General features: G+C 38.9%; 1 protein-coding gene across 1 annotated transcript in view; it reads right to left on the minus strand.

Moving 5' to 3' along the window:
* LOC126191252 (transmembrane protein 209) overlaps nt 1-14,331 on the minus strand; it is a 133,810-nt gene that overhangs the window by 12,665 nt on the left and 106,814 nt on the right. The window contains exons 9-10 of the mRNA XM_049932061.1: nt 6,511-6,608; nt 2,102-2,311 (exon numbers count right to left, since the gene is read on the minus strand). Of these exons, the coding sequence (XP_049788018.1) occupies nt 2,102-2,311; nt 6,511-6,608 (308 nt within the window). The remainder of the gene's footprint in view (nt 1-2,101; nt 2,312-6,510; nt 6,609-14,331) is intronic.

Raw genomic sequence — 14,331 nt, forward strand, 5'->3', positions numbered from 1 at the left:
CAATGTACTACGAAAATCCGACTGGCAAGACTGTTTGGGATGTTTGTCAATATGGCCAACTATACGTTCTGAATTTTTTCCTACCTGTGAGAAGAGATGGTTCCTTATAGGAACTTTTATGAATTGTGAATTGCATGCTGTATTCTCTTCACCATAAGAATAATACGAATATAAACATGTTGCCATGTATTCTTTCGTGTTTGCTGCTAACTCATTTAAATCCTGTCTGCCTAATAAACTACAAAACTAGAGTGAGACAACAGCAAACGCGGAAAATATAGATATCATCCCACGTTTATATTCGTATTATTCTTGTGCCTAATAGTGATACAGTCAGAAATGAAGCACGGCAATTGACTAGATTTTTAAATCTAAGATGACTAATTTCAGTGCAGAATGTAATGTACTAAAGAGGCGTCCTCTTTTTAATTGTAAGCGGCAGTAGCGTCCACAAAAGCAAGGCATGCCGCGAGTGGCGACAGGTCCTAAACACTCATTATCAGAATGCGGCGAACAATGCACGACACAGTACAGTAATGCATTTTCGGCTTAGTGTGACGTAAACACCTATAACAAAGAAAACGGCACTTATCAGATCAAAGAAAAATAAACAAACAATTCAAACCAGACGAAGTACGCGAAAAAGGAAGGGTACTCGTATAAATACGGACGGAACACCTGACGCATAGCAATGGCTATCTGGTAAAGCTGAACTGCTAAGCTTACGACTCAAACCAAACTACTGTAGCTGTATCGTCATTCATTCGACCTAAATTGTGTCTCATATTTCAATGGACCAACTTTGTTACGATTTGGAGGTGCGGCCTAAAACTTTTCTCTCCCCTTGAATTTCGAGTCTCAAATTTTAGGTGCAGCTTAGATTGGGGAAATTTTTTTTTTCCTTGATTTCGAGTCTCATTTTTCAGGTGCGGCTTAGATTCGAGTAAATACGGTAATACTGATGAAGGCCTTACTTGCCAAAAGCTATTATTTGTGACAGTCCTTTTATTGTGCCTATCTGCGACTCAGTATCTCCGCTATGTGGTGAGTAGCAACTTTCCTTTTCACAATATTGTTACATTCAATTCTGGATTTTCCATTGTTTGATTAAAACAGTTAAAGCAAATTTATTAAAAAATCTTAAAAACTAAACACATGTATTGCTTATCTACATAATCATCATTCGTCATACCTCTTTCTGAGAGATGGCAAATTCTTTCTGCATAAAAATATCTGGCCTTAATTTGCACCAGTCCACGATTATATCTTTAACTATTTTTCTGTATTCCTTATGCATTAATAGATGGAAATCATGCTAGTGGATTCTGTTCAAATTCCATTTTCAATGCTGAAAATCAAATGCAAATATTTGTTCCACTAATATTTGTTGATTACAAACCATTTTTTGGCTTTCTGGGTATTCATCAACTATAGCCTGTTGCTGGTCCAATAATATAAAAATTGTTTCTACTGAAACGAATATCAGTGGAACAAAATACAGTTACTTTGCTTTTCAACCTTAAAGATGGAAATCCTGTGGATCTTAGCCTGGGCAGATACTGTTCTGTTTGAACTAACAACTTTCTGTCCCCTCTGGGTACTGACTACAGACAAATGGCCATTTTTGTCATTATAATGACTATTGTGCTTCCATTCTTAAACACCACTGACATTTTCACTCATCTTCAATCTGTGTAAGCATGAATTTCATAATAAATATCAACAGATTTGGGTTTTTTGCCACTGAAAACCTCATAGTAGAATGGATTTCATATTTAGTGATATTTTCAATTACAATGCTCTTTTTGTATGGATACTGTAGTTTAATGAGAAGCAATGTGTTTCTTATTATGGCAGCTCTAAGGACTCTCACCGATCTCATGAGCCAGTGTAGTGACTGGTCCAGCCCAAGCTTTTTGTGTTCTGAAAATCTGATACTGTGTATTTTCTATTACATTTAATGTATTCTTCAGCAAAAAGCATTTGACTACAAATAAAAAAGAAATACCTCACTTCTTTCTACCCTTGAATACTTCCAATCTTGGTTATATTTTCTACTTTTACTTTCTGCCATTATCATCATATATATACTACTATATACCTTTGCTAGTTCCAGTTTCTCATCTCCAACCATAAGGACATAGTGTGGAGGGTTGGTTTGGACTTCATGTATAATTGGGAAAGTCTTTCCCTTTGGTAACTTCTCTGTTGATTTGAGAAAATACTGCGATGTAAAAGGTCTTCCTTCAGGATTGTGTGGCAATGGAGGCAGCTGTGAGTCAAAATATGATGCCAACAAATGCATAACCACCTGCAAACACAAGAAATACAGATAACATGGGAAGCATCTCAATGTTAACAATTCAACAATTCAAGTAAAGGAAAAGATTTATGATTTTAAAAATGGATATATCAGCACATGACTCCAGCTGGTACAGGCACAAAATATCTGGGGGGAGAGCGGGGGGGGGGGGGGGGGGGGGGCAAAAAAAAAAAAAAAAAAAAAAAAAAAATCAATCAATCAATCTTGTAAATTAAATTACAAACAAGTGAAATAATATATATTTACAATATCTTGGGAGACTGGCCGTTTGAGAATATATATGAAACCTTTGAATTACAAAATGCAGTGCAGATGTTGCAAAGATTCATTCACCTTGTTCTTCAATGCCTCCCACTCTGTTTTAGGTACTTTGAAGACGTGCTCATGTTCTCGGAGACTGAGGAACAACAATAACGGTTCAAATGGCTCTGAGCACTATGGGACTTAACATCTAAGGTCATCAGTCACCTAAACTTAGAACTACTTAAACCTAACTAACATAAGGACATCACATACATCCATGCCCAAGGCAGGATTTGAACCTGCGACCATAGCGGTCACGTGGTTCCATACTGAAGTGCCTAGAACTGCTCGGCCACACCGGCCGGCCGAGGAACAACACTGACAACATCTACAAGATAAGTTCAAGTGTCTGGAGCATTCTGGAGTAGTGATGATCGTCATCAAATGTGATTTTAGACAATCTGAAGTCACTTTCTTGGGGGCGTTGAATCTCTGCTATGGGCTCCCTAGCTGACAAAGAAGGTTGAATTTACAGTTACATAGGCTGACCACAAGCAAAGAATTGCTTCGGTTCCTTGGTATGCTGAACTTTTGTCATCGCCACTTGCCTCATACAGTACAATTGCAGGAACTATTGACTGCAGCACTTACTGGTCCTAAGACAAAAGGCAGCTCCAAGTGCAGTCGACAGACTGTGTGTTTCACATTCGAGGCCATGAAACAGAGCATGGCTAAGGCAGTGCTTCTAGCTCATTCTTAACTTGATGCACCTCTTGCATCAGAGGTAGGTGGAAGCCATACGGCTACCAACGCAGCATTAAAGCAGGGGTCAGACAGTTCATGGCAACCACTGGCACACTTTTCTCAAAAACAGACACCATCTCAGAGAAAGTCGAGCACCTAAGATCATGAGCTCCTAGCAACATATGAGGCAGTGAAATACTTCTACCCTCAAATCAAAACGTGAGTGTTCACTGTATTCACGGACCATAAACTGTTTAGTTTTGCATTAAAATGTAACAGTGTCAACTGTTCTCCTCGTCAATTCAGCAACTTAAAGAGTTCATAGCCCAGTTCATTACTGACATGACACACATTTCAGGAATCAATAACATTGTGGCCGACTGTCTTTCACGCATCAGCGGTGTGATGAGTACTATCGACTTTTCTGCACTGGCCCGAACACAAAAAACAAGACGAGGAACTCTGAAAGTTCATGGATGATAATACGTCTGCATTACAATTGTAGCTTGTCAACGACCTGGCCCATTTCTTCCAGCAGCTTCCAGATAGGCTTTTGACAGCATTCATAACTTGTGCCATCCAGGAATACATCGCACTTTTTGCTTGTCTCCCAATGTTTTGTGTGGCCAGGCACAGAAAAGGACTATCGAGAATGGACAAGGACATGTTTGCAGTACCACAGATGGAAAGCGTCTTGCCATGTACATTCCCCAATTGACGATTTTCATACAACTGTGTGTTTCAACCATGTACATCTAGATGATGTGCAACCAGAGGCAGTGCCAACAGATAATATTACTGCTGAAACGGTAGCCTCTACCTTTGTGTCAATGTGGTTCGTGAGGTTTAGGTGCCCACAGCATATCACTACCGACTGTGGATGGTAGTTTGAGTCGGACCTGTTCGCACAGCCTGCTAAGTTTTGCGGGTATGTTCACCACTAGACCACCAGTTACTATCCCACTAGTAATGGCATGACTGAACGCTGCCATCGTTGTTTGAAGGCGGTGCTCATGTACCATTAAAACACATGAACTTTGTCTCTTCCAATGGTTCTACTTGGCCTAAGGTCAACTTTTAAACTTGATGTCGATTCTTGAGCTGCGGAGTTGGTCTACAGAGATACTTGCGTCTGCTTGATGAATCTGTCAATACCCATACACTGCAAACTTCCTCGTAGTGGAATGGATGAAGATACAGCTACAGTAGTTTGGTTCGAGCCGTAAGCTTAACAGTTAAGCTTTACCAGGTAGCCATTGCTATGTGTCAGGTGCTCCATCCGTGTTTATATGGGTACCCTTCCTTTTTCGCGTGCTTCGTCTGGTTTGAATCGATTGCTTATTTTGCTTTGATCTGATAAGTGCCAATCTCTTTGTTATAGGTGTTTATGTCACTCTAAGCTGAAAATGCATTATTGTACTGTGTCATGCATTGTTTGTTACATTCTGATAATGCGTGTTTACGACCTATCGCTGCTTGCGGCAAGGCTTGCTTTTGTGCGCGCTACCGCGGCTTACAATTAAAAAAAGTAAAAAAAGAGAGGAATTGTCTCATAAGCGATACAATGGCGAGAGTCTGCTATGTGTTGTTACTTAAACTGCTGCTTTCTTTGATAATGATCAACAAGAACCAAATAATAGACTGCGTATGATAGATGATGTTCTGAACGAGAGTTTAGCGAAAATTTTTCTCCGTTTGAAAATCTTTGCAGACGACTCTTTAGTACATTACATTCTGCACAGAAATTAGGGTCATCTTAGATTTAAAAATCTAGTCAGTTGGTGTGCTTAGTTTCTGACTGTATCACTATTCAGCATAAGAATAATACGAATATAAACATGATGTATATACTTCCGTGTTTGCTGTTCTAGTTTCATAGTTTATTAGGCAGACAGGATTTAAATGAAGTAGCATCAAACACGAAAGAATACATGGCATAATGTTTACATTCTTCTACCTTTTAATTTATTTACTGACGCAGAGGTTTTGGTGCCAGTATTTATCTTTGTGCCTGCAAAAAATACCTGTGTTGCGCGACACATATTTGACGGCAGAAGTTGTTTGTGGTGACACCTACCAACATTTTTCAGAACTTCTGCTTACTTTGCACTCGATTCTAAGCCACAGGCGATTTTTTGGATTACAAGAACTGGAAAAAAAGTGTGGCTTAGATTCGAGTAAATACGGTATATGGAATGGATCCACATCCTTTAGCTTTGGCAGCCCTGGTACAACTGAAGAAGACATTGCAAATTAACATCTCTTGGCTGCTTTCTTATCTTCGCCTAGTTATGTGCATTGCTTCTACATGTTGGGAGGACGAGGGATGGGAGGAAGTACCGCCAAGAGTAGGGCTCAAATGAACTGGACTGTGTCACCAAAGTAACTGCAAAGACCATTCGCCTGTGTCATATTTCTAACACTGTAGAGTAAATAAAGCTGTACACAATCAAAATTTTCGTTCCAACACCACAATGCTTTACTAAGCATTATCCTGTAGACTCCTACAACCTCTAAACTGACTTTTTAGCTCATTATATGGGCACTTGCAGTTTAATATGGACTTGGAACAACATTTGTGAATGATTGCCAGAGGGAAGTAAGTGATACGTGAACAATTTGTAGTCTAGCAGCTGTACACTGTGCCACAAAGTCATATGACCATAATGAAAATTGATTTAAGTATCTATGAAGCAGGAAGCTCACTGTGTCTCAGGAACAAACACTAGTCTATGTTATTCGTTAGTAAAATGACTAATAATAAACAACACTTATTTATTCTCACAAGGATGAATAATCCCTTTAAATGCAAATAATTTATTCATGAATAAAAATTTTAGAATCATCTATTTATTCAAATAGTTATCTAGTTAGAAATTGGTTTGAATAATGCCCATCTCTGCTTTTAAGTCTATAGTCACAAATGGAATGACATATACAGGCTTTCTGAACTTTAAAAACAGGGTCCTTCAACAGGAGAGACAGACTGGGAAAAATGAAGGAGTGCCGTACTACTGAATAAAGGAAGCATTGCTTTAATTAAACAAAGTGTCAATTGTGATTGTTTCTCCACAGTTGTTGAATTCACTTACCTGTCCATACCCAACAATGACAAATTAGATGATCCAGATATTGCACACTTATTTTACTAAAGTAAATTAACACAATTTTGTTTAATGTTTCAAAACCTTTTAACTCACAGCTGAATCTGTGGGCAAATGTTCCTCCCAGTCCTTGCCATGGAACGATCCTCCACTGTTCCACCGAAACTCACTCATTGCTCCTCCTTTCGCAAGTTCTGGACAAACAGATAACAAAATAAATAAAGTGAAAAGGTTGAGCTAACAACAAAAATCATCATTATTGTTATTTAATATCTTACAGCTTAAACCTTACATTACGGCCACTATTCCCTTCCCTTTAACATCTAGGAGATATGAAACTAATATGAATGTACGTACAACAATTCTAACAAATAGTGGAATCTAAAATTTTGAAAGAAACAAATGACTTGTATTACAATTAAATAATGCACACGACATGAGCTGTAATTGCAACTGCCAAGAAAAATTTCCATGCAGTTTCAGTGTGTACTTGTGGCAGAGTTTTTGTTTTTTTCATTTTGTGGCTGTTACAGAGTCATAAGATCCCAATTTATTATTGCTTGAAATATGTGTTAACACTGTAATTAGATGTCTACACAGCAATATTAACTGAGTAATTATTGTTGACTTTTTCATTTGTAGAATTGTAGTCTGAAATGGAAGTGAAACTCAAGCCTATTAGCTCTACATAATATGTGAAGAAACAGCCTGTTACCCACCTCATACTGCAGTTTTAAATTCACTGTCTATCCATTTTGAGTGTTGGAATTTGTATTAACATGCTGATGCAGACTTCAACTTGGTAAAAGTTTCCACTTTCACCGAGTCTGAGTCTATTATTCACAGAGAACTGCATTAATTGGAGATTTCATGATGCAAAGTTGATGTTTCAAAGCCTCCCAAAAATACTTATTCACATTAAAACCAAGATTCTGAGCATGGTATTATCTAACTGAAATCTTTTCAGTAAGTACTTATACAACTGTATACTATGAAATATGGCCGAGTACCCCTCCATACTAATAGGTAACATATTATGCCCCCCTCCCCCCTACCCCCACAATCAACCAATGGCCTATACTTCCTAATGGAAGTTTCAAGTAGGATCGCACAGGCACTTTCTTTGATGACTCAGGAGTCCAATGGGAGGACCCACGGGGCTTCCACAGGTGAAGCAAGTGTATATTACCTCAAAGACTGATTCATCAGAGGCACTTGTATACATCTACAGATACATCCATACTCTGCAAGCCACTAGAGGCACATGACAGAGGGTATGACCCACAGTACCAGTTATTAGAGTCTCTTTCTGTTCCATTCACGCATGGAACATTTGAACAATAACTGATCGAATGCCTCTGTGCATGCAGTAATTATTGTAACCTTATCCTCGTTATCCCTACGTGAGCAATACATAGGGGATTGTGGTATATTCCTACAGTAATCATTTAAAGCAGTTCTTGAAACTTTGTTAGTAGTCTACCACCTGCTTTACCTATGACTAAATCCATCAGATCATCCTGTTTCATATTCCTACAAAGCGTTACACCCAAGTAACTGTATGAGTTGGCCAATTCCAACAGTGACTCACTGGTATCATAGTCTTAACATACTGGGTTCTTTCGTTTTGTGAATTGCAAAAATTTACATTTCTGAACATTTACAGTAAGTTGTCCATCTCTGCATCGCTTTGAAATCTTATCAAGATCTGAATGAATATTTATGCAGCTTCTTTCAAACAGTACTTCATTACAGATAAATGGATCACCTGTAAAAATCCTGATACTATTAATATCGTCTGCAAGGTCATTAATATATTTAATACACAACACGAACATAAAGCGTAACAACACACTTACTTGGGGCACACCTAAAGTTACGTCTACATCTGACGAACACTCTCCATCCAAGATAACATGCTGTGTCCCTCTACCAAAACGTCCTCCATCCAATCACAAATTTCACTTGATACTCCATATGCTCATACTTTTGACAGTAAGTGCAAGTGTGATATTGAGCCAAATGATTTTCGGAAGTCAAGAAATACAGCATCTACCTGATTGCCTTGATCCAAAGATTTCAGTATGTCATGTGAGGAAAGTGTGAGTTGGGTTTCACATGATTGAGGTTTTCGAAAGCCTTGCTGGTTGGCATTGAGAAGGTCATTCTGTTCAAGATTCCACAGTATGTTTGAGCTCAGAATGTTCTAAGATTCTACAACAAATTTATGTCATGGATATTGGACAGTAGTTTTTTTGGATCACTTCTACTACCCTTCTTGTAGACGGGTGGACCTGTGCCTTTTTCCAAGAATTGGGCATGCTTTTTTGTTCGACGACTTTACAACAGATTAAAGTTAGAAGAGGGGCTAACTCGCGTCAAATTCAGTACAGAATCTGACAGATATTCCATTGGGCCCTGGAGCTTTGTTCAATTTTAACAATATCAGCTGTTTCTCAACACCACTGACACTAATACTTATTTCATTCATCTTTTCAGTGGTTCGAGGATTAAACTGAGCCCATTCTCCTGGGTTTTCCTCTGAAAAGAAACATTTGAAAACTGAGTTAAGCATTTCTGCTTTTGCTTTGTTACCCTCAATTTCAGCTCCTGTCTCATTCACTAGGGAATGGACACTAACTTTGGTGCCATTGAAGCCTTTATATACAACCAGAATTTCTTTGGGTTCTGTGGAAGATTACTTAACAATACTCTGCTATGGTAGTCACCGAAGGCATCATGTATTGCTCTCTTGACAGCTGAATGCATTTCATTCAGCAGCTCTCTATCTGTAGCCCTATGTTTTGTTTTACACCTATTATGCAGTAATCTTTATTTCTTTAGTAGCTTCTTTACAGTGACTGTATACCACAGAGATTCCCTCCCATTTTGAACTCTTCTACCGTGTACAGACCTATCCAGTGCATGGTCAACTATTCTTTTAAACGTGAGTCATAATTCCTCTACATGCTCCTGCCTTGTGCTGAAAGTTTTCTCACTGAAATGTAACACTACTGATTTTTTATCTAGTTTGGAGAAAATGGAAATGAAGTCCCATGCTACTTGACAGAGCATAGGGGAACCATTCGGGAGACCAGCAACACTGTACTAGGCAAGGTCTTTATGGAGGTGGTTTGCAGTTGCCTTCCTCCGACCGTAATGGGGATGGATGATGATGATGATGATGATGATGATGATGATAACGACGACACAACACCCAGTCATCTCGGGGCAGGTGAAAATCCCTGACCCCGGCGGGAATCAAACCCATGATCCCGTGCTCAGGAAGCGAGAACACTACCGCAAGACCACGAGTGGCGGACTTTATCTAGTTTATTGAACATATATATCTTTCTGCTTGCTATAGTTGTGCTTTGAACTTTAGTAATCACACTTGCCACAACCGCATCATGGTCACTTATGGCAGTTTTGATGTGGATATCCTCAAAGAGGTCAGGTATATTTGTTGGATCCAATATATTTTCATCGTAAGTGGGGGTTCCTAACTATCTGTTGTTGGTAGATTTCAGAGAAGGCATTTAGTAAAGTTTCACAGGATGTCTTATTATGCCAACCATCACTAACAAAGCTGTAATTTTCCCAATTAATTGTTGGATCATTTAAGTCTCCACCAATGAGTTCAGTATGACTGGAGAATTTAAATACAAGTGAACTGAGGTTTTCTCTGAAGTTTTCGGTTACACTAAGAGAGGAGTCTGATGGGTGTCAGAAGGATCCAATTATTTTATGCCCACCCCTGATGCTGAGTCTTGCCCAAACAATCTCACATGCAGCTTCAATTTCTACCTCTGTGGATTTGTTTCTCATCTACTGCGATAAATACGCCACCTCCATTTCCCATTTGCCTAGCCTTTCCATACACACTCAAATTTTCCCCAAAAATATCACTGCTATCTATTTCAGGATTCAACCAGCTTTCTGCACCTAGTAGTATGTGAGTTTCATTGCTTTTCATGATCACTTCAAACTTTGGCACTTTGTTGCAGTTTACTACTACGATTTGAATACTCTCACCTGTGAGAGGCATTTCTTTAATCTTACACTGATATTTATGGGTTTCCTACATATATAGTTACCTGGATTGGATGGAGAGTTGCCTAATCTAAAAAAACCTTGCGCACGCAGCACACAGTAAGTTAGCTGAGTAGCAGCCTCTGATGTGTAGTGCACACCTGACCCATTTAGGGGGATCCTACACTTCTCAATCCTACTGTGCAAGTCAAAAAGTCACAGAACTTTTGGAGTGTCTAGTTCAGTCCTTCAACTCAACTCGGAGCGAAAGAGCCATGATCAGTTCTGGGGCAAAGGTTCAAATTGTGAGCTTCATTAAAACTCCATGCGAAATGCTGGTCTTCTCAACCTTCTCTGCCAGTCACTGGAATAACCCAAGAATGACCTCGGAGCCCAGATGACAGGCACCATTTGTTCCAACGTGTGCCACAATCTGCATCCTGTTCACTCAATGGCTGCTCTTCAACATGTTAACATGTTGAGTGAGTGCCCCCCACACCAACATACAACCTGAGTGCACCTGGTGTCCTTTCTTGTCCCTTGTTGCCATTTCCCTAAGGGGCCCCATCATTCGCTGTATATTTTAACTGCTGACAATAGACTCCTACTCTTTTGCATTTGCCTTGTCTCTTCCTGACTCCGGGCAACACCCTGAGTTCTCCCAGGCCCTGTCCAACCTTTACAGAACGCCTAGATCTACAATTGACACACCACTTGCAATCAGGTGGATGAGTAATGACAGATCCTGTACTTTCTGCAGAGGAGACAGGATCCACAGTAGGGGATAGTACTAGAGGTATCTCTGGTACAGATATCATGGGTACATGGCTCTTAGGAGCTCTTCCAGTGCACCGATTCACAGCAACTACCAATTGTTTAACAGTGGTCAGGGTAATTTCCACCTGCTTATGAAAGTCTATCAACTCATCCCATGTTTGAGAACAGCATTCAGAGTGGGGTTGCATTTTGGCTGGTGCAATGTATTACAAGGCAAGGAACAATGAACAAACAACTTTAAATTAAACCTGCTGATTATCTTTTAATCTGTTTAGCTAAAAAGTAGCTAATTTACATTAAGAATTGAAGCAAATACACTAAATGAGATTTTCACTAAGGCAACACAAAAACCTGTCGTAAAAATTACTAGTTTCCTAAAATGTTTTGTTATTTATTATACTTGTTAGCAAACTGGAAAACAGAGTTAATTTATGATAAATGCAAGTGATTTATTGGGCTACCCCTCTTCAAGGGAAAACTAGATTTAACACAATATGTTAGTTATAAAATCTGTTACAGTAACTAAATAACAAATGCTGATTTGCTACAAATTGCTGGAAGGTTATACAAAGATAATGGTAGCTTCCGAAAATTCTCGGAAACACACGTTTATTTGTGTTCATATACAATGAAGTTCAAGGCTGACGTGTTCTTTGGCAGAACTGTGAATCACCAACAATGATTTGCTATGAAATTAATTATGTATCCAAAACACTTGTATGATAACTTATGAAAATGTATCCAAAACACTTGTATGATAACTTATGAAAACATAGTTTCATAAGAGTCCGAAATTTCTCAAGATAACCGATCTCTCGTTTTGTTGTACAATGAAATAAGACAACGATTGTATTGAATGAGGCTAGGCCTACTGTTCTCAAAATTTTTAAAAGAGCTCTATTAAGTTTAAGCCTACAATGAACAATTATAGTATGAGTTTATAACAGCACTTTAAAATGTTTGAAATTTCAAAATATATCAGAATACAAACATATATTGATACAATCAATGAAATGTTATGCAGGGATGCCACGAACAGTAAAATATGCAAATCTAGAGCTTTAAATTGGCACACAATCTTGTACACGCGGTCTCAGAAGAAGGAAGATTTCTAAGCTGGCATTTATATATAAATAAATGTGCATATTGCATGGATTTCTCTCTTAACTGATTCTGTGCATGCTTGTACACTGGCATGCCCAAGAAGAACACTGCAGCATGAATTTCTCTCAATTAAAATCAAGAAAATGTGCACCACCAACAAAGTATGTGTTTTGATTGTTGCAGCATAAAGAACAGATGGGATGCTAATTTCACAGAAAAGTTGTTAAGCCAGGTGCCGTCGTGGAACTTGCTGTCTTTATTGGCGAGTTTCCTCCACCTACTGTGGTCTTCGGTGAGTTCATCCCATTGTTTTTCAGTTAATATTAAATGTGTTCACGCCATGGTTGATAAATCTCTGAAGTCCAATGCAGGTTTTCCAGGGGGTCTACAAGTGTCCTATTCACCAAAAGTGACATTCCTTGAGAGTGGTGGTGATACTTGGTAGCTTCACAGCATTCAGGACAATCTCATTTGTCACATGGTCCCTCCACGTTATATCTAGAATGTTTCATAAGCACCAAGGAAATTATGTTGTTGTTGGCAAATTATGTCCAGGTCTCAACATTGTACAAGAAGGTGCTCAGTACGCATGCTTGATAGACAAGCATTTTTGCGGTCACAGTGAGGTGTTCGTTGTTCCAAACTCTGGTGTGGAGCTTCCCAGAAGTGTTCGCCGCTTTGCCAGTTATTGCATTTATTTAATCGGACATAGAAAGATCTTCTGACACTAACAAGTTGAGATAGCATAATTTATCGACTACATTCAATTAAGAGCCATCTAATCTTATGGCAGGCATATGTGTATCTTTGTGCCACAATGACATTCTTCTTTAATTTCACTGATGTAGGGAAGAGCTTGAATGCAGCAGCAAATTTGTTCACAAGCCGTTGAAGATCGTCTTGAGTATATGCTATGAATGCTGCATCATCAGTGAATAAAAGGTTGCTTACAAACAAGTCCTGACAATGAAACTTGCTGTCAGATTAAAACTGTGTGTCAGACCGAGATTCAAACTCGGGACTTTTGCCTTTCGCGGGCAAGTGCTCTACCACTTGCCCGTGAAAGGCAAAGGTCCCCAAGTTTGAGTCTCGGTCTGGCACACAGTTTTAATCTGCCAGGAAGTTTCACATCAGTGCACACTCGGCTGCAAACTGAAAACCTCATTCAAGTCCTGACAAAAGCATTTGTATCTGAGTAACAAGGAGTTGTAATTTCCCATCAGCCCTAGTGTGTAGATGGATGACCAGGTTTGTTTTTCCGAAAGTAACTTTGAGAAGTAATGAGAAGAATATATCAAACAGAGCAGGGACCAGCACACGACCTTGACAAATTCCTTCTGCACAATAAAATGATCTGATATGCTTCCTCCAAATATCACAGCACCCTCTTATTTCATCAAAATGTTATGCATTAGGTTAATGGGCAAGGAACTGGATGGGGGTATTTTCTTTGTTATCGATATTTTTTGTGTCTGTTGTTCTCCAGTCTAAAAAAAATTGTATGGAATCCCTATTACTTAATAATAATACACCAGAGCTTTTTTTAAAAAATATTTCATTTACTGCTACTGGTTTTGAGTAATGGCTCATTGTCAAGCAGTAAATTAAATAAAAAAAGTAGGGCTTGTAGATTATTACAATAGTATGCATTTCATACTTTTTCTTTGTTAATTGAACAATGAGGTATTCCTGAATTAGTCTTTTGCACTGCAGCAGAGAGTGTACATTTTTTAAACTTTCTGACAAAGAGCTACTGGCAGAATTGAAACTGTTAGATGCAGTTTTTTTTTCCACATCCCTGAAGTCTCTCCTTCACAAAGAGATTTACAGAACACAATATGCGAATGAATGGATATCTGAATCCGGCCTTTGTTGTCAGAGTTGGTAGACATATGTGTGAGAGGTGTACTTGCTTGTGTGCATGAATGGTGTGCGTTTCACTGTTTCTCTTTCGCTAATGAAGGCTGTGGCTGAAAGCTTTGTGTGAGTGTCTTAATTATGCCT

The sequence above is a fragment of the Schistocerca cancellata genome, chromosome 6, assembly GCF_023864275.1.
Source record: "Schistocerca cancellata isolate TAMUIC-IGC-003103 chromosome 6, iqSchCanc2.1, whole genome shotgun sequence".
NCBI lineage: Eukaryota > Metazoa > Arthropoda > Insecta > Orthoptera > Acrididae > Schistocerca > Schistocerca cancellata.